Here is a 20,312-nt window from a genome sequence, read left to right as displayed (position 1 = left end):
GTTCCTCTCTTGCTGAGCATAGGAGAAGAAGATACAGCTCTGACAAAGGCAACCGAAAGTGGTGATACTGATCCTGTTTACCTTGTCCTCTTTCATATCTGGCAGAAGGTAGGCTGCAAATGAACCGAGCTGTTCATGAACAGCTCGGGCTCGGCTCGCTAAGGGCTCGGCTCGGGCTCGTTCGTTAAGTAAACGAGCTGAGCTCGAGCCCAATTTCTAGGCTCGTTTAGTGAACAAGCCGAGCCCGAACAACGTTAGGCTCGGCTCGTATGGGCTCGTGAATAAGGCTCGTATAAGGCTCATTTAGGCTCGTGAACAAGGCTTGTTTAAAGCTCGTTATATATATATATATAATCACGTGGGTTGACCTCATTGATTTTATTAAACTTAGTACCCTAAATAAAAAATAATAAATTGCAAACATGTGCATAACCTTATCTCTTTGCATTCTTTTGTTTACTTTTTTTCACCTCTTTGGATTCTCTAAGTATTGACACATGACCACATAACCTTATCTCTTTTACCATTGATATGTAATACATCTGAGCCGTATATTCACTAAAGTTAGTACATCTCAGCCGTATATTCACTAAGTTAAGAGATATGTATAACCTAGAACTACAAGTCTACTAGAGCCGCATGTTCTTCTTTTCCCTTCTTCAGGGACTCTGACTAGAGGACAAAAGACATGCAGGGGCACTACCTGATTAGGCCAAGGACCCCAGGGAAGATGAGGTGGAAGGCCGTAGTTGAGACAGAAACTCAGCATACTCATCGCGGGGAATCGTGACCATAGCAGTCTCAACAGCCACATGTGGAGCAGTGGGTGTGGCAGAGAGAGAAGAATCCCCATCATTAGAAGTCACTTGATGTGTGTAGGAAGAAGGTGGTGGTTTCCCATGAAGACCCCAACAGTAATTGACAGTGTGATTAGTAAGACCGCAGTGAGTGCAAAGTTTTGAGTCTCGGCCTCTACCTCGACCCTAGCCACGGCCACGAGTAAAACGACCACCACCACCACGAGAAGACTGAAAGCCACTCTGGTTCACAACTAAGGCAGAACGTTCACTGCTAGGAGGAGCAGTGACACCACTGGAAGCACCTCCTGAAGCGCCACTAGATAAAGTGGCACGCTGGAGTCTAGATAACATATCAGGTAGAGAGGGAAGTGCAGGGCTCCCCAAAATCTGTGCACGAACAAGTTCATACTCTTGTGACAATCCTGTGAGAACCCGAACAACATTAAAATCCTCACGTTGCTGCTGCATGCTTTTCACATTAGAGGTGATGGGTTGATACGTATTCATTTCTTAGGAAAGTCCCATTGCCCTTGAGAGGTATTCCTCTAAACTGTGAGTCCCTTGCTGGAGGTTAAAAAATTGTCTACACACCTCATAAATTCTGGTTATATTACCAGCACCGAAATATAATTGTTGGAGTCGGGTCCATATCTCCTTGGCAGTGTCCAGATATAACAAGTTGGAGCTAATATGAGGTTCAATACAATTCAGCATTAAGGAGATGATCCGAGCATCCCTTTGTTCCCATGAACTGAAATCAGCATCACTGCTTTTGGGTTTATCCTGAACCAAATGAGCACCAAAGCCTTTGGCTTTCAGGAAAATGGCCACTGACTTGGCCCATAAGATGTAATTTTTGCCATTAAGCTTGACTAAAGTCATGGGAGGATTGAAGGAGCTAGAAGATAACAGGTCTGAACTGGAAGCCATGGAGAAGGTAAAAAAAAAATAGACGAACCCGGGGAAGAAAAAAAAAATGCAGAATCGGCAACCGGGTCGGATCGGGCAACTGGGTCGGATTAGAACCAGGTCTCTGCTATCGCGGTTTTAGTAAACCAGGGTTGGAATAGCATAGCTGCGCAGCCAAACAAGGCTGTTCTTCTTCATAACTACCAACAGACCCTGGTAAGCACATAGCGGCGACACCACACCGAATCAGAACCTCCGCAACTTCTGACCAAGAAAAAGGACGAATCAATGAAGCCTTACCTCTGCAAATGACGATGGTGGATGTCGGCGAGCTTGCTGACGATCAACGCAGCAACAACACAAGTGGCCAAGGGGCTTCAGATCTGATGGCGATGAAGGAGGCTGCAGATCTGACGGCGACGACTACGGGGGGCTTCAGATCTGACGGCGACGAAGGACGATGACGAATACGAGTTATTTTCTCAGCGTACCAGCGACAAGAACTTCCGGCAAAGACACCAACAACACACTCGCGATTCCAATCGCGAGTCCAACCTCATACAAGGGTAACACACTTCTTGTTTCCCACACCTATGAATCTATATTGCTCTGATACCATGTTTAGATTCATGAGAGATAGAGAGAAAGAGAGAGAGAGAGAGAGTAATGTATATTCTGTGTATATCTTCAGCCCTCTCAATGAGGCTTATATAAAGAACAAAGGGTTATAGACCCTAATTACACAATATTGCTTAATTACACAATAAGCCTAACTACTATGGGTAATTACATAAGGACCCAATATTATGGAGGATATAAACATTCTAACAAATTTCAAGTTAAATTTGGAGCAACAAGAGTTTTCTCTTAATTAACTATTTTTCCTGCTTTCTCTATTTTTGTTTTCAATCCAACTGTGAAGGACAGCTCCCTCTTCCTCCAAGTTTTCCATCAGTTCTACCCAAGATTAGCAAAAATGACCCTGAATTCATCCACTGAACATGGCTTTGGTCCAAGTTCAACAAGCTATTTAATATACAAATTTTTAGTAGAAAAATAATAACAAAGGATCAGAAACATGAAACAATATTGAATTTTATCAATTTCACAAAATATTTAATCCTCTATGGTTTAATTTTTACATAGAATATTCCTCTACTTCGATCTCCTTTACGGGTATGGATCAAGGGCCACATGAGCTTGATCTTAAATCAGGATGTTGATCATTTTCTTCATCCTCAGTTGTTCAGCCAGCATCATTCATGTGAATTTTATATTGTTGTGTGAAGCATTGTAGGATCGGATGCAGTTATATCCCAAGAGTATGATATATAGACTAATATAACCAGATGTTTGTCAGATTGTTGAACTTTCCATCAAAGTGGTGTCTTTTACCTTATGCGATATGTGAATCCAATTTAGCTCATTTTAGAAGGTGCTCACATGGGCACATTAAGGTCTTTTAATTATAAAATTATGTCTGTTGAAATGGCATGTCAAAAATGTTTTCTTTCTGCTAGTTTGCTCAGAGATAGTAATGTTATGAGTTTGTAACAGACATGTTTGGAGTTGATTGAAACTCTGGGTTTTTGTATAATCTAATTAGACTTCTAACTTTTAACAACTATATTAAAGAGATTCTTCTTCCTTCATTTTCAATTTAAACTTGTTTATCTAAATTTTGATTGGCAGGTTTTTGTGTTAATACTAGCATAATTGGTTTCCCACTTTATGTTTAATACATAAGAGTGGCATGTCTTGATGTATTCCTGGAACCACCTAAAATGAATTCTTGTGTGTGTCTATACCTATTGCATAAAGATTTGACGAGCTGGATGTGTTGCATCAACAGGTTATCGCCCATTTGTGGAGGCATGCACTGATGCAGATGAGAAAGGTGAAGCTCTAAAATACATCCCAAAACTGGCAGATCTCGGAGAGAGAACTGAGGTAATGTTAATATACCATGAAAGTTTTGGAATTCACTAAGTTCATTGATTCTTCTATGACATCTTATTAAAGCCTGCGGAGCTTTACTGAAAAAAAATAAATAAATAATGCTTGCTCAGAATTCGGGGAAAGAATGGATTGTTTCAGAATCATACCACTTGTTTTCTTTGCAGTAGTTTTATATTTTTCGTCTTTCTTTTCATGTTTTCTTTGTCAGCATGGAGTTATGCATTACTCTATTCATTTTCTAAATTCTAATTGACATCAACGGTTAAAGGTTGATGAAGGAATTAGTTATTATACTAGTTTTTACTTTATGTGTGTGTGCGGTTAAAGGTTGATGAAGGAATGAGTTATTATACTAGTATTTACTCTCTGTGTGTGTGTGCGCTCGCGCGTCTGTGTGAGTGATGACTTATTATTTAATCATCTTTCATATTTGTTAAAAGTATTCTCAAGGTACATTTTTAAATATTGAACAGGCCTATGCTCCAATTTAGCTCATTTTAGAAGGTGCTCACATGGCTAAAGATGGCGAACTGCTTGGGCGGTTGAAGTTCACTTTTGCACAAAATGCATCAGCCTCATCAATTTTTGACACTCTTCGAGACCGATTGTCCTTCCAAGGTGTTTCCTAGTGTTTTTTTTTTTTTTTTTTTTTTTTTTTTTTGTAAATAAATAAAGGGGTGATGGTCATGAAATTCAAAGAAAGAATATGAGGATTAAAAGCTCAATTCAATAATATTCACAATGGTATTACATCCAATTTATAGAGTAATACCTAGCTAAAATAGGTAACTAAATATACAATACTTGGGAAACAAATTACTTACTAATTAGCCCTAAATCACGGAGTAAATAATTCAATCCTATAGCTGTAGGATCCGTATAATCCCGAATTATAATAGGTAAAATTTCAACACTCCCCCTCAAGTTGGTGCATAAATGTCACACATGCCCAACTTGTCTAAAATTTTTGAAAACACTTGATTTGAGACTGCTTTAGTGAGAATGTCTGCTAGTTGATCCTCAGATCGAAATTTAGGCAACTCTAGAATTTTTCCATCCAACTTCTCCTTAATGAAGAATGTGTCTATTTCGACATGCTTCGTACGATCATGTTGAACTGGATTATGGGCAATATCACATGCTGCTTTATTATCACAATATAGTTGAATCGGTTGCCCAGGTAGATAACCCAAATCCCGTAATAGAATTCTTAACCACAAAGTTTCACAAAGTCCAAGCGCCATACTTCTAAATTCAGCTTCTGCACTCGAGCGAGCAACAATATTTTGTTTCTTGCTTCTCCATGTAACAAGATTATCTCCTACAAAAGTGAAGTAACCAGAAGTAGATCGTCTATCATCTATAGCTCCAGCCCAATCAGCATCAGTATATCCATCTATGTTTTGATAACCAGCATTTTTAGTGAACAAAATTCTTTTTCTAGGAGTAGATTTCAAATACCTTAAAATGCGCATAACTGCATTCATATGTTGCTCTCCAGGATCATGCATAAACTGACTAACAATGCTCAATACATAAGCCAGATCTGGTCTCGTGTGTGTTAAGTACATCAATCTCCCTACAAGTCTTTGGTATCTTCCTTTATTAGCAGGTACTTGATTGGACTCAACACATAACTTTAGTCTTTCTTCCACTGGTGTTTTAGGTGGTTGGCATGCTGTCATGCCAGTCTCTTGTAAAAGATGTAAGGCATATTTTCTTTGAGATAGAAAGATTCCTTTATTAGATCAAGATACTTCGATCCCAAGAAAATATCTCAAAGAACCTAGATCTTTCATTTTGAATTCTCTGGACAAGTACTTCTTGAGAGCCTTCATTTCTTCAGGATCATTCCCTGTAACCACCATGTCATCTACATATACAAAGTGCAGTGATCTCACCCTGTTGTTTCTTCAGGAATAATGTGTGGTCTGAATTACCCTGACGGTAGCCAAAGGCTATCATCGACTTTGTGAATCTTCCAAACCATGCTCTAGGAGATTGTTTTAACCCATATAATGATTTCTTTAACCTATAGACCTTCCGACTATACTTTTCGGGTATCATGCATCCTGGGGGGAGATCCATGTAGACTTCTTCAGATAATTCTCCATGTAGAAAGGCATTCTTCACATCAAATTGTTGCCCCGAACTGTATTGATTTTGGCTACAGGTGCGAACGTCTTTGTGTAATCGATTCCATAGGTTTGGGTGTAACCTTTTGCCACCAATCTTGCTTTAAAGCGTTCAACTGTGCCATCGGCTTTATACTTCACAGTGTAGATCCATCGACATCCTACTGGTTTCTTTCCTAGTGGAGGATCAATTTGTTTCCCAAGTATTGTAAATTTAGTTACCTATTTTAGCTAGGTATTACTCTATACATTGGATGTAATACCATCGTGAATATTATTGAATTGAGTTTTTCATCCTCATATTCTTTCTTTGAATTTCATGATGGTATCAGAGCCATCATTGAACCGTATTTTTTGATCTCTTTGAATTTTTTTTTTTAATCTCTTTAAATTTAGCCTTGAAATACCAAACCTATACACAACCAATACATCAACAGGCATCTCATACCCATACAACATAACCATACCCTTACACATCAATTCACAGTCACCATTGATTAACCCATCACAAGCCGCTGCCAAACCGCTGAAGACCTCGCCGGATCGGGATCTGAAACGACGACGACTGACAAATGGTATGCCTAAAATTAGAAAGTGAAGCAGTGGCTATTAATGTCCATGACTCCAGAAATTATGAAGCGTTATTTACGCTTACCCACTGCCCGTGAAATCTGGAGTGCTTTATCAAAGGCCTTTTATGATGGGAATGATGAGTTGCAAGTTTTCGCCTTGAACCAAAAGGCCTTCACTCCTAAACAAAATGGAAAATATCTATCTGAATATTATGGAGCGCTAACTGAGGTTTTCCGCGAAATGGACCATCGAGATAAAGTGGTCATGTAAGATCCGGATGACATTGAAGCATATCGAAAGTCTATTGAGCGACTAAGGGTTCACATCTTTCTTGCCGGATTGGATGGTGATTTTGAACAAGTTCGTGGAGAAATTCTACGCAATGATCCAATTCCAGACTTGGAAGGTTGTTACGCTTTAGTTCGATGCGAAGTGGTACGTCGTGCAACTCTGACAGGGGAGTCCGAAAACTCTGAAGCTTCAGTCATGATGGCTCGCAACAGATTCAAGGCAAAACTGGCAAGACCGTACTAAACCAAATCAATCTAAAGCCACCAACGGTGCAGACAAGTCTACCTTCAAATGCACTCATTGCAATAAGACTGGTCATACCAAAAGTCGTTGTTTCGAACTTGTGGGATATCCGGAATGGTGGGATCATAGTCGTTGGAAGAAGAATTCGTTGAAGACCTCTACTGCAACAATTGTTAAGACCGAGGATGATGGTGCTGAAAAGGCCTTAGGGTTGGTAGTAACCGGAGATAATGGTGGTAAGTTTTTAAATATTTGTACACCTGTTGTTAATAGTGCATGGATAATTGATTCTGATGTTACAGATCATATGACGTTTGATTTTAGATAGGTCTCATCTCTTACTTCCTCCTCCCAACAATTTGTTTCCACTGCCAATGGTACTTCGACCCCATTTATTGGGGAAGGTTCTTTGACACTCACTGATAATCTGCATTTCGATTCTATTTTAGTTGTTCCATCCTTAGCTTATAATCTTTTGTCAGTTTCTCAAATAACCACAGCTTTATCTTGTGGTGTAATTTTTTGGCCTGATTTTTGTGTGTTTAAGGACATCCAAACAAAACAGACGATTGGTTGTGGTATTAGGCGAGGGAAGCTGTATTACTTGGACTTGATGTCAAAAAGTTATAACAAGCTACGACAAGGATTGACAGTGGATGTTTCTGAAGGGGAGAAAACGAAATCTGAAATCTGGTTGTGGCATCGACGTCTGGGGCATGCTTCCTTTGGTTATCAGAAAAAATTATTTCCTAGTTTATTTAAAAATTTTGATGGTTCTAGTTTTCGCTGTGATATTTGTGAACTAGCAAAGAGCCATCGTGCTTCGTTTCCATTATGTTTGAATAAAAGTCAACTTCCTTTTATGGTTATACATTCTGATGTTTGGGGTCCGTCCAAAGTCACTACTTTAGGTGGATCATGTTGGTTTGTTACTTTTATTGATGACTGTACCAGGATGACCTGGTTGTGCTTGATGAAATCCAAAAGTGAAGTAAACTTATTGTTTCAAAAATTTCATAAACTGGTTGCAACTCACTACAATGCACATATTCAAGTTCTCCGTAGTGACAATGGTGGAGAATATCGAAGTTTGGATCTTCAACACTATTTGGGAGCCCATAGAACTATTCATCAAACCACTTGTTCCAATACACCCTAGCAGAACGGGGTTGTAGAGCGAAAAAATCATCACTTATTGGAGGTTGTTCGTGCTTCATTGATAGAAGCTCTGATACTATCATGAAATTCAAAGAAAGAATATGAGGATTAAAAACTTAATTCAATAATATTCACGATGGTATTACATCCAATTTATAGAGTAATACCTAGCTAAAATAGGTAACTAAATATATAATACTTGGGAAACAAATTACCTACTAATTAGCCCTAAATCACGGAGTAAATAATTCAATCCTATAGCTGTAGGATTTGTATAATCTCGGATTATAATAGGTAAAATCTCAATAGATGGGATTCGGTGCATTATTTCTGATGTTTCCTAGTTTTGTTTCTCCGCACTATTATCCTGTCCTCAATTTCCTTTTGTGTTGCGTGTGTATTATAAATGCTCTTTCATAATTGTGAGGAATACACGGTTGAAGCTACCATCCCTTCAAGAAGTTGTCCATTTCTATCATTGAGGAAGAAGCTGCCTCAGCTGAGGAACGCATATTCAGGGACGGAGGGAGTGGGATTTTCTATCCCTCTTATCTTTTATATATATTTTTCTTATATGTGTTTTTCACAAAAATATAGAAAGTGCCCCCCGAGGGCGAATTTTCACTCTCTCTTATACTGCCTCCATCCCAATATAAGTGTCACTTATGGGGAGTAGTGATTTTTAAGGGAACATGTGGGACCATATATTGTTTGCCTAGAAAACTACTATGTTGCCTTTTTAAGTTTTAAATATTGAAGTTTGAAATTTAAACTTAAAGGACATTCTTGGAATGATGTGAAATATATTGTTTGAAAAAGGAAAGTGAACACTTATTTTGGGATGGACAAAAAAGAAAGCATAACACTTATCTTGGGACGGAGGGAGTAACATTCTATATATGTTTATTCCTTAACTAAAAAAAAAAATACTATATATGTTTTTTTTAGTTTAATCCCAAAAATATCACTCTCTCTATATATATATTATGGTGTACAATATTACAATGTGCCTTTGCTGAACAAATTTTCTGGCTCCGTCCCTGCACATATTTATTTCTCTTTAGTTTTATTTTCTGTTTGGATAATTGTATTTGTATGAGCAGTGGTTCTATTTTTAACAAGACATACATTTGTTAGTGAACGGAAGGGGAAAAAGAAAAAAAGAAAAGTTGTGAGAAAGCTCTTTCCTTTGATTTTCATGGATATAATTTCCTAAAGGGTTAAAATCAGAAAACCTCCCTAACTATACATTATTTTCATATAACCCATTCAACCAGGAAAAATGATCACATCAGTCCGGTTTTTTATGGAACTGTCAACAGTTATGCTCTATTTTATTCATAAATAAATAAATATAACAAAAGGTAAAATGAAAAGACCCATTTCCCCCAAAATATAAACGACTTAGTTCTTGCTGCTGACCCTTTTAAAACAGTGGAAATTACCCCCGCTATTGTTAATTGTTGTTAATTCTAGGTAGGTTTTTTTTTTTTTTTTGGGGGGCGGGGGGGGGGGGGGGGGGGGGGGGTGGGGCGGGAGGGGGATGTTAAGCCGTTTGTAGGGGTTGACCCACCTCATTCCCCAATTCCTAGCCAGGTTAAAATAAAAATAAATAAATTAAAAATTATTTAAACTCAAATAACAAGGCACGTGACATTTAAGTGATGCTCTTACATTTGAGATTATTATATAATCTTATATCATTAATACTTAATGTTTTAATTAATTTTGAACTTTCAGACTAAAATAATGAATTTACAAAATTTATTAATATATTATATATAAAAAATTTAATATTAACTTTTATTGAATTAATTTACTAAGCGCCAAATGATCAAAACCATCTAATTATTTCTCTAAGGCTTCAAGCCGTCGTGCAAATAAATAAATAGAAAGAGAGAAATGGTGTGATACAATTGTGGCTTTCACAAGTGACGGTTGGCCTATGCAAGTAAAAGGTGGGTACAACTGCACTCAATTTTCTATTTAGAAAAAAGTATCACCATGTCTTGCAGCAAACTGTAAAAATAAATTACTATAAAAAAATGTCATACAGCCTCCTTATACTAATTAAATGCAATATGGGTTGGATGGGTTGGACAGTTTAAACACCATTAGATAGTATTGCATGCTCATTCACATGTGATCAAAACTCTTCAGGGTCTTAGAAGCCCACTCAAAGAAATTAAAAAATTATTATTAATATTAGCCCACTCAAATATTAGTTCACAAACAAGTCTAAGTTAGTTAAATTTATGTTTAATATTATCCCACACCAGTGATAATTTCTGAATTCGCCCCTAAAATTCTCTCTATCTAGATATATTTGGATTCGATGCAAGACAAGAACCTCTAACAATTTTCCCATACTCGAACCTCTATCATTTTCTTCGTCCGAACACATAACATTCTCATTGCAGTCTGATCACTCCACCTACCCGGATAACATAATCGAACACCTCGAGACCTGGGTTTGGCGTGATACTAGATTAAAGACTGAGTTTTTGAAGATAACAAGAGGGGATGAATTGGTATCTTATGAGATTTTTCTAACTTTACAACTTGATGCAAGTTTGACTTCACACATAAAAAGTCAAACTTGTAGGACACCAAATATAGCAAACAAGGAATGAATTGGAAATACACACACAATTTCACTCAGAGCGCTCACCAAGCTCACCACAAATTCACTCTGAATATAATGATGTCTCTCTAGTTATACAAGATATTATTGAAAAATACAGCTAGAGAATAAACTTCACAGCTCTTACTTCAAAGCCTGAAGATTGAGGAAGAAGGTTTGAATGTGGTACACCCTCTATCCAAAGCTTGAAGTAGTACAGACCATGATTCCATAAACTTGAGGTAATTCATTTTTTTTTTTTTTCTTTAAATTTTTTTTTTTTTTTACTAAGCCTTCATACCAGTCAATAATAATTGTTAATATTATTATTATTTTGTTTTTCGTAAGTAATAATAATAATTGTTCTAAACCATTCAAGTCAAGTTCAACTTGCAAAATTAATGGACTCAAAAATAAAGACAAACTATCTTGATTAATCTTCACAAGCAAGACAAGGCAAGGCGAAATAAAAGACAAAAAGAGCAGAAAAGTTTTAAGAACATGAGGCCAAGCCAAAAATTTGACTATACATTTTGCTGCTTCATACTGTGAAAAAGCTACACAAGCAGAACTTTCATCCTCAGTTTGAATGTTCAAGAAATTCCTACAAACTCTCATTGTAGTTCTGAAATCCAAATTCACAAAAAGAGACAATGAACAATGATATTGTCTAGCATTCATCAGAGTGAAGCAAGTAGCAACCACTTGGAATGGGCCTGAGATGGCAACCTAGGTTAAAAAAGTATCACTTTCCACATTTCCATTCAAATCTATTGTTGGTGTCCCATGGATTTGCTTCCTGTAAATCAAATGAAAGACTAATCAGAAATTACTTTATTTGGGAAAAAATAAATTGTTGTAAAGCATAAAATATATGTGAAGAAAGAAATTAAAACAAGTAGAGCGCAGAGCTATTACGTTATTCAGCCACTAGGGCCTACATCCACGGCACAAAGAGCCTAAAGGGCTACATATCTTTCATTATAATATCTCTTTTCATACACAATACAATGGTGGAGGCTCGAAGAAATGATGAGAATGAAAAGAGAGAAAAAATAAAAATAAAATAAGAAACAAGGAGGATTTTTCTCGACCAATTCAATCTTCAATAGAAATGAAAATAAATAAATAAATGAGCAACCATTATAAGTTATTGTAATTATTCAGATTGCATCACTTACCAAATATAACACAAACATTCAGAATCTCATATCTATTTTTTTAACAAGAGTTAACTTACCAAATTATTTGATTTGATGTTCATTGACTTGTTGCGAAATGACAGAAAATTATACCACGACCCAGTCTGATTGAATCTTAGTTCTATGATTTCTATCTGTTACATTCTTATTAACAACATCAAAATTTTTGTTACATTTTCATTAAGATAAAGCCGACATTACATACTCAATTATAGATACCCTTATGGATGGCAGCTTCATTCACTATAATATAGAACGAAAGAGGAACGAGTATATTTGAGGTGCACAAGTCAAAACATCAAATGGACATCTTGAAGAAATAAGATGGTCATACAAAATTTACATCATACACTAGAAGACTGTCACTTCAATAATGGGGTTCCTTACACTTCCTGCACTATTCTGCTTTTCAAGCCTTGTGCTACAGGTTATAAAGAAATCCTCTTAAAGGAAAGGACAGGTTTTTGTCCCAAGTACAATGACAGAGAGAATGAAGGAGCCCTATATCTAGGAGAGAGATTAATTCGCAAAATTATTTTCACAATTTTTTTTGGGAGAGCCTTAATTTCTTCCTCCACCATTCTGCTTTAAAAAATGGACATCTTATACTACAATGATTGTTTAAATAACTTGTCCAAAAGAATATTCATTGTTAATTATCCAATGATTCACAACAAAAATAGTGGGCAAGTCACTTGACCCTAATGCCTCATGAAGTCTAAGATTCAACTCCTCTTGGGTGCAAACAATTCCTTGGAGGGGGGTGCGTGAGTATCAACTAGGAATAAAAATGATAAAAAAAAAAAATAATGTGCATGACATGGCTTGGCCAAAAAAAAGACCACTGCAAACTGGGATGAGAAAGTACTGGGGTTTCCACATTAACCTTAGTTTGGGTTCAATCTACCATGACACAATTTAAGTATACTCTAAATCCCTAGCAACATGATACGGCAACATGACTGAATAGACAAAATGGAGGAGGAAGCATGAAATACCTCTGAGAGATGAAGATATCCTCAGAGAATGCTTTTTCTAATCTCTCCTCAAAAGGTGTTGCATGGCAACTAACTTTCTGATCCTGCAAACAAGTTGAAACTGGCATGATTTTTACACAAAATTTGTATGTGCGGGCCAGGAGAAACGATGATGAAGATAAGTAAAAAGTACCTTTTCATACTTGGTAGAATTCAGAATTCCATTCCCATCGCACCACTTTGGCGAGGTGTGAGAAAGTTCATCTTTATCCCAGAGATCAGTAACCATCCCAAATGTAGCCGTGTCCCCAGGAGTTCTGCCAGACTGAGCATTTTCTGTAGAAACATAATCAAAGTTTGGAGAGCCATCATCTTGATTGACTGGTTGTGGTTTCAGCCAAGAAGACAGGCTTGCTTCCACCTTCATCTCATCCTCAACTGAACTTACCCTCATCTCCATTTCTGACTTGGGGCCATCAGTATCAGCCTGCTCAAGAGATCCACTCAGATTACCTGATAGTTGATAGGAGTTGGAATCTTCTTCCTTCACTGCCTTCCAGTTGGAGAAATTTTCAACAGTATTCAGGACTGTGTACACATACTGAGACCTAATATGGGGGTTCTTCCTGTTTGCCATATTTTCTAAATACGCAGGGAACACAGTTCCAGGTGTTTGCATCTCATTAGTTAGTTTTAGTGGGGTTGGGTAAGGTGAAGACTTTGACGCAATGTTGATACCTGCTGACTCAGATTGCTTCAAATTTTGGCTAGCAATCCCAGATGAAAAGCTTGATGAATATGAAGTCACATCGGACTCACATTCAAAATGCACAGACTTGCTCATGCGCTGCACATTTTCAGTCAAAGGAGTGGGTGAAATTAATGAAGTGTCATGAGTCTGATCGACATGAATCTTAGTGGTAGTACCAACACTGCCTTCGGTAGAGCAGGTAGAGTTTCTTCCAGAAATTTGTCCATTGGATATACAGCTACAAAAACCAAAAAAAAAAACATGACAGTCAGACAAGTGGAAATGAAATCTGACCAATTAAAAATATTAAGTATGCACATTACCCACATGAAGACCATGCAATGAACCCCTAAGAAAAACCTGTGTGCCAGAAAGGACTAAAAGACAAAATGGAGGAGGAAGCATGATATATCATGTTGCCACATCATGTTTGCTTCACATTTCATCTCTAAGAAGCCACTGGTATTTTCTTCAAAGCCTTAAAGAATAATATATTCTAGTTTAAAAGGGTCAAAATCAGTTTTCTGAATTAATCCTTACAAGTATGTAACATATGCCAGGTCACTTTTCTCATGTAAACGCATGCTCAATCAGAATTAGAAGCATATTGTATTTAGTTAGTCACTTCATAGCATTTCACACAGATTAGGTTCAACCTGCCAGGTGTATGCTCTGACGAAACTGATCCATTTTCCCATGTTTCACCAAACTTGATAGAAGTAGGAGGCCGATCTGGTTGCTTGTCCGGCCAGAGTTTTTCAATTGGTGCATTGGGAACCCATGAATGAAATTTTGATGTTACAGTACCTTCATCATGGGGTGTTAAATTTTTCAGTTTCTCAGATGCTTTCCGTATTTCAGGAGGAGTCTGAATTACAGTACCACAAGCTTTGAGGAACATAGCCTGCAAAATAAGATTAACCAAATCAATGAATGACATATTAGGCTCTGAAGAAATTGAAATAAAAATGGACAATACCATATAAATGACGATCAATTCTTGTAAGAAAATGTTGTTGAATCTTAACTTTAATTGACCATAATATTGCTAAAAGAAAATAGGATCATGATCAAAGTCAACTAAAGGATTAAAGACAAGTAAAAAAAAATTTACCAGCATAAAACCTAGAAGCATCTTACTTTCTTTTTTTAGAAATCTACGAAAAAGAGTTTCTATCAAAAAAACGAATGAAGGAAATAGGCAATCTTAGCATTTGCTAACAAGATAAAGACCAGTCTTTACTGTGAATTCCAGTGCAAAAGGTAAAGAAAATTAAAACATAATACAACAAATAAGGATCGAAAAACCAAATAAATGCCAACAATGCTTAAAATGCTCCAATTTATTTTTGAGAATAACAAAAAAGAAAACAAAATAAAATAATCAAAGTAATTTTATGAAAAGAAGAAGAATACAAAAGATTGTAGTAGCAAGTGTTTTAAATCAAAGAACCTCAGGCATGGAATCACTTTTTCAATCTTAAATAGTAGCAAGTGTTTTAAATCAAAGAACCTCATGAAAGTAATGAAACGCTAGAAACTGAAAACCCATTCCACTATAGGAACTCAAAGTTTCAAAATTGCAAGGAGCTTTGGGTATATTCCAAAAAAGTACCAGGAGATTTTGTAATCTATTTTTTTTCCCCCTTTCTTTTGTCTCCACCAGTCTCGAAACCTTGTCCTAGGGCTTGGGAATTGAGACCCAAAACCACAAGGACAAAGGTAGATCGGTATTTCGTAATCTAATTTCAGCCAGCTAATACAACAGCAAACCAGCTGCGTAATTAGTTAAGTTTCATAGGAACACTTAACATTCAGTCTGAAATATTACCTGCAACATGGAGGTACTGAGGTGGATAATTTCTTATTATATTAAATTTCACTAACATTATTTTTTCTAAAAAGCGTTTACGTCCCTACTCCAACTCTATAAAAATCTTTTCCAATATAATAAAGTGTCATTCGATTAATTTCAAATTTTAATTTTATTTGTATCCAATAGAGTATATTAGTAATAATAATGATGAAAAATATTTTGATCGTGATGACGATTATTAAATCAGCAAAGTTTTTTCCATAGATAATGAACAATAAGAGTTAAATAAAATGGGTAACATAAGCCACTAGAATGTGAAAGAGGACCGGTAATGCATTCTCTTCAAGACAAATTATAAACTAAACTACATAAACCAAAAACCACTCCTCCACATCACATAAGGGGAGATATGAATTGAAATTCAATTAAGATTACAAGTTCAATAACCAAACTCCTCAACAAAGAGAACAATGAGCTAATAAGAACTCATCCAAGGCACAGTCAGAATAATGTAAACATAAAAATAAAAAAAATCCTCGAAGCACCAGGTGAAGGTTTACTACAGGTCTACTAGCACAATGATTTCTTGACATTCTTAAAGAAGCATACTTACCAGGCATGTGTCTCTTATCTAATTTAATCTATTAGCAAACATTTTAATAATAATAATAACAGAATGTTTTAAGAACTTTACAAATTGTGCAATGAGTACAGACCTCATCCTTCAGCTCTTTGTCATCAAAGTCAGGCAGTGGAGTACCAAAAGCATGATTTTTCTTATCCTTTTTGCATGGTGAACCATCTTTCTCTTCAATTGAAAAAAAAAAATTAAGTTCAGCAACCAAATTCATATTTCTCATAGCGAAACAAAAGGCTATACAAATTAAATCTCTACATCATCAAATACATTTTGTTCGAAATCTTAGAAATAATATCTAGCAAAACGAATGTTGTGAATAACTGAAATTCTATCTAAGAAAGTAGAAACTAGAAAGCGTTCTAGGAATATGAAATTAAAGGACTTGAATAAGTTTATAGTCAGTCCTACATATGTGGATGACAAGCTTTGCAATGAGAGTGACAACAGAACATGGGGGAAGATCAATACAAGAGAATTGTAGATGAATTTTTCTAGATGACATTGAAAACTAGAAGATTCAAACATGCCTAAGACTATAATTCTTCACGAACATCAATGCATTGAATAGACCAATCAAGATCTGAGACGATTAAAAGCACAATTAGAAATATCAAATCGATTTGTAAATAAATAGAATGAGTTACCTGAATGCAGCAGAGGCAATAGGCGAAATCGAGAAATGAAGGGCTCCTGATAAAAAAAACACAGAAAATGAACAACTTTCGATAAACATCTGTTTGGTTGCTGAGAAAATGTAGGAAATAGAGGACTTCAATTCTTGGAACGCAAACAACAAGAAACCCCCTATTTTATTAAATAGGCGTCAAAATTCATTTATCTATTTCCCCAATTTTCTCTGCAACCAAACGGAAAGTAAAAAAAATGCTAAAAATGAAGGGAAAAAAGACGTACTCTGGGCTTCGAAGGGACTGAAGATTCAAGGACGAGAGGAGTCTGGTCGTCCATTTTCTTTGATAAGTAATTCTGGTCGTCTTTGATTCGGAAACAGCAGAAGAAAGAACCCATCGCTCTCACAGATCTGCACAGATACTCTTTGAATTTACCCTCCAAGAAAGAGCGTATCATCATCTGATGAAGTGATCCAACCAAATAAAACCCTAGATTGTTGTTATATTCTTTCTTTGGTTTCTAATTCTCTTCAATCCACTGATGAGATTTTTGATTTATAGAGAGAGAAAGAGGGGTTACTACTGATCAATACTCACACATATTGTACTGATATGTATGTTCTGGTCTGTATTATTTTTTGAATTTTAAACGGGTGCAAAAACGAGGGAAAGACAAACCCTTCCATATAATTGATCAAATAATTACGACCACAGTAGTAACGGGTGTGGGAAATTATTCTTTCTTTTTTTGAACAAGCCTTGACTGAGAAAATTTTGAGGGAGATCGATGCATGGTGCCGTGATGTTTCTGATTTTTTCTATTTTTCATTTTTTGGGAATTTTTTTCAATTTTTCGAGGTTATTTTGGAATTGTCTTGTTTTAAGTACCGGGCACCGTGGGGTGTGCCAAATGAGTCTCTAGAGTTAGTTAGGACATTTCCTTGAGCTCAGGACTCTTGGAAATGTATTGGTTACCATTTCGGAATTTTTTCGTTTTTCGGGTTGAAAGGTCCCAGGTGAGATCCGCTACCGGGGCTGTTGAGTTCGGGAATTTTATTTTGGGTTCATTACACTACATGCATATTTCTTTGATACTTGTGCACATGATTATATGTATAAATGTGTGGTGGTATTATGTTTGTTGTGTGTGTGTGTGTGTATATATGTTACATTAATAAAGATTTTTATTACAAGCCGTGGGACCCACTTATATCTAATGACTTATTGGTCATTACAGTTTGCTTCATCTTTCCTTCTCCACAAAACATGAAGGGGGAATTGTGCAGATTTAGCAACTATGAAGAAATTAACGATACTTCTTTATCTTTTGAGTTGTTCTGCCGGATCAAAGGAATCTACCGAAGAAGATCATTCTCCCCACTTTGGCGCCTCGCCGAGCGGACTCCCGTGGTTGCGAGCTGGAGCTGCTAGTCGTAGCAGGAGGGGGGAACCACCTATGCTCAATCCAGAAGTTTTGAAGCCTAGAACTCAGGATAAGATCTAGACCTACATACTTTCTTGCCCGAAAGAACCACTTCAAGTAATGAATATTATTCAAGCCGACTTGCGGGTTACACAATACGAGTCAGAGGCTAAGTTTAGGTCCAGGCTTATTCGTGGCTTACGTTTTATGGGTCCACATTGGGGTGAGGGAGAAATAGATTGACAAGCCTTAAGCTTTCACTCAAGTGGCGAGGCCTGGCTAATCCTCATTGAGAATCGAAAATTGTTAAAGAAACAACAAGATCTTTCTTTTGTCCCTTCCAGGCGATCGTCCGACTTGCATGTGTTAAGCATGCCGCCACAAATTGGTTAGATATAAAAATATAACATCCCCTTCATATGATTCTACTCTAGATATTAACACACATATAGATAGATTGACTTATTTTGTTTTTCATTTGTCTGTGATTTGTCTATGATTCAGCAATATCGAGGAATGTCCCAATCTACCTCTAAATCAGAGTTGTATTCCCAGGCATGAAGGACCGTGACTATCTGAGTAAAGGGGCTGCTCGTTCTCAGTAACCTTTGTGATCCAACCAACCTACCATCATCGCTACACCAACTAGTCTCTGAAGGCCGTACTAGAAGGTGCGGCTGGATCACCTCCTGATTTCGATAAACTAACTACTTGTTTGCTACAAATAAAATAATTGAACTTAATGTGTTCTCTCTCTTTGCTCTATTTATTTATTTATTTATTTATTTTCTTTTTCTCACACACTTTAGGCTTTGATCTAGCTTTGTTATTTGAGAATTTGATTTTGCCATAGATGGGAAAGTTGGAAAGCACGAAGAGGGCTTTCATTTGGCCCCATTCATGCATGGGATTGGAGGACTTCAATTTTGGGGGTTTTGCTATAATTTGAGATAGGGGTGTCTAACCCACAATTTCCTTGATTATTGTGAGTAAATTAGTTATTATTCATGTCAAAGCATACTTAAGTCTTTGATGATTATGTTATTTGCCTTGGGCAGCCTCCTATATGGTTAAATTCATTGTTCTCTTGATTTTAGTTAATGAATTCATGCCATATTTTTGTTGAACCTTGCTTCCTTTGATTCACTTGTTGATGACATATCTTACCTTGTGAATATGCCAACCTTCTTTGGAATGAATTTTGATTTAAATGTTGTGTTACTCCAATTGAAACTACATTTTTACTGGAACTTCTCCTTTGAGACTAGTATATGTCATAAAAATTTTATAATTTTAGAGCGCGTGCATATTTTTCTAAAAATCTAGAAGTATCTGCTGTCCAGTTTCATGTCACTACTGGAAAAGAAGTTTTGATAAAATTGTTTAACTGATTTTCTCACGTAGAAAAATTCTAAATATTTTATACCAAGTTCCTGCATCAGTCAAGTATAGTTCTGTAATTTTTGATGATTTTAAACCGTGTACTTAGTTTTATAAAAATTGGAGAGTAGCTGCTGTGTAGTTTCCGGTCACTGTTTGAAAACAGGTTTGACAAAGTTATTTGGTTGACTTCCCAATGTATAAAAATTCTCAAAATTTTATTCCAAGTTCTAACACTAGTCTAGTGAGTTTTTGCCAATTTTTATGATTTTAGACCATGTATTATGTTTTGTAAAATTCAGACGGTAGTCGCTGCTCAGTTTTCTACCACAGTTTGAAAACAAATGTTTATGAAATTATTTGGGCAACATCCCGATATCGAATGATTACAAAAAATTTCAGTTTTATACTCTCATGATTTAGCATTCAAAATGAATTTAATTTCCCACATTCCGGTGTTGGATGAATTTTCTATAAATTTTCTCTCAAAGTTGCCCAGATTTTCTTCTAGTTGAGGATTATTACTTTACTTGTAAAATTTGATTTCATTGGAAATGCTTAAGCTATTGGGAGTAAATTTTTCATATTATTTTCTGAGTTTAGATTCCAAAGAATTATGGTTTGCCCCTTTTCGTTTTAAAATGAATTATCTATGAATTGTTTTGTGAGGACTCTGCAGATATTGTGGAAATTATGTGAAAGTGTTCACAATTGTTGTTCATGCTTGTATGCTTGCTAAGTTTGTAGAATCATACTTCAATTCTAAAATTGGGACATTATAATGCCATGTTCATTTATCACAC

At 36.3% G+C, this 20,312-nt stretch overlaps 1 protein-coding gene and 1 pseudogene across 1 annotated transcript; one reads left to right on the top strand and one right to left on the bottom strand.

The window, feature by feature from the left end:
* The window catches only part of LOC132313852 (protein VACUOLELESS1-like), a 34,839-nt pseudogene extending 30,542 nt beyond the window's left edge, over positions 1 to 4,297 (top strand).
* A 6,793-nt stretch (positions 4,298 to 11,090) lies between these two features.
* LOC132311154 (protein JASON-like) lies at positions 11,091 to 17,771 on the bottom strand. The gene is made up of 7 exons (XM_059808916.1): positions 16,990 to 17,771; positions 16,722 to 16,767; positions 16,154 to 16,245; positions 14,278 to 14,525; positions 13,064 to 13,859; positions 12,892 to 12,974; positions 11,091 to 11,490 (listed from the first exon to the last, which is right to left on the bottom strand). The coding sequence occupies exons 1-7, from the start codon at positions 17,164 to 17,166 to the stop codon at positions 11,421 to 11,423; spliced, it is 1,512 nt and encodes a 503-aa protein (XP_059664899.1). The 5' UTR covers positions 17,167 to 17,771; the 3' UTR covers positions 11,091 to 11,420.
* Between the last annotated feature and the right edge of the window lie 2,541 nt (positions 17,772 to 20,312).

This window comes from Cornus florida, unplaced genomic scaffold (genome assembly GCF_030987335.1).
Source record: "Cornus florida cultivar Cherokee Brave unplaced genomic scaffold, ASM3098733v1 CherokeeBrave_3.0.0_Hap2_Chr06, whole genome shotgun sequence".
In the NCBI taxonomy this organism is placed as follows: Eukaryota; Viridiplantae; Streptophyta; class Magnoliopsida; order Cornales; family Cornaceae; genus Cornus; species Cornus florida.
Note: the sequence above shows the minus strand (reverse complement) of the source record. Positions and strands in the feature narration are given on the sequence as shown.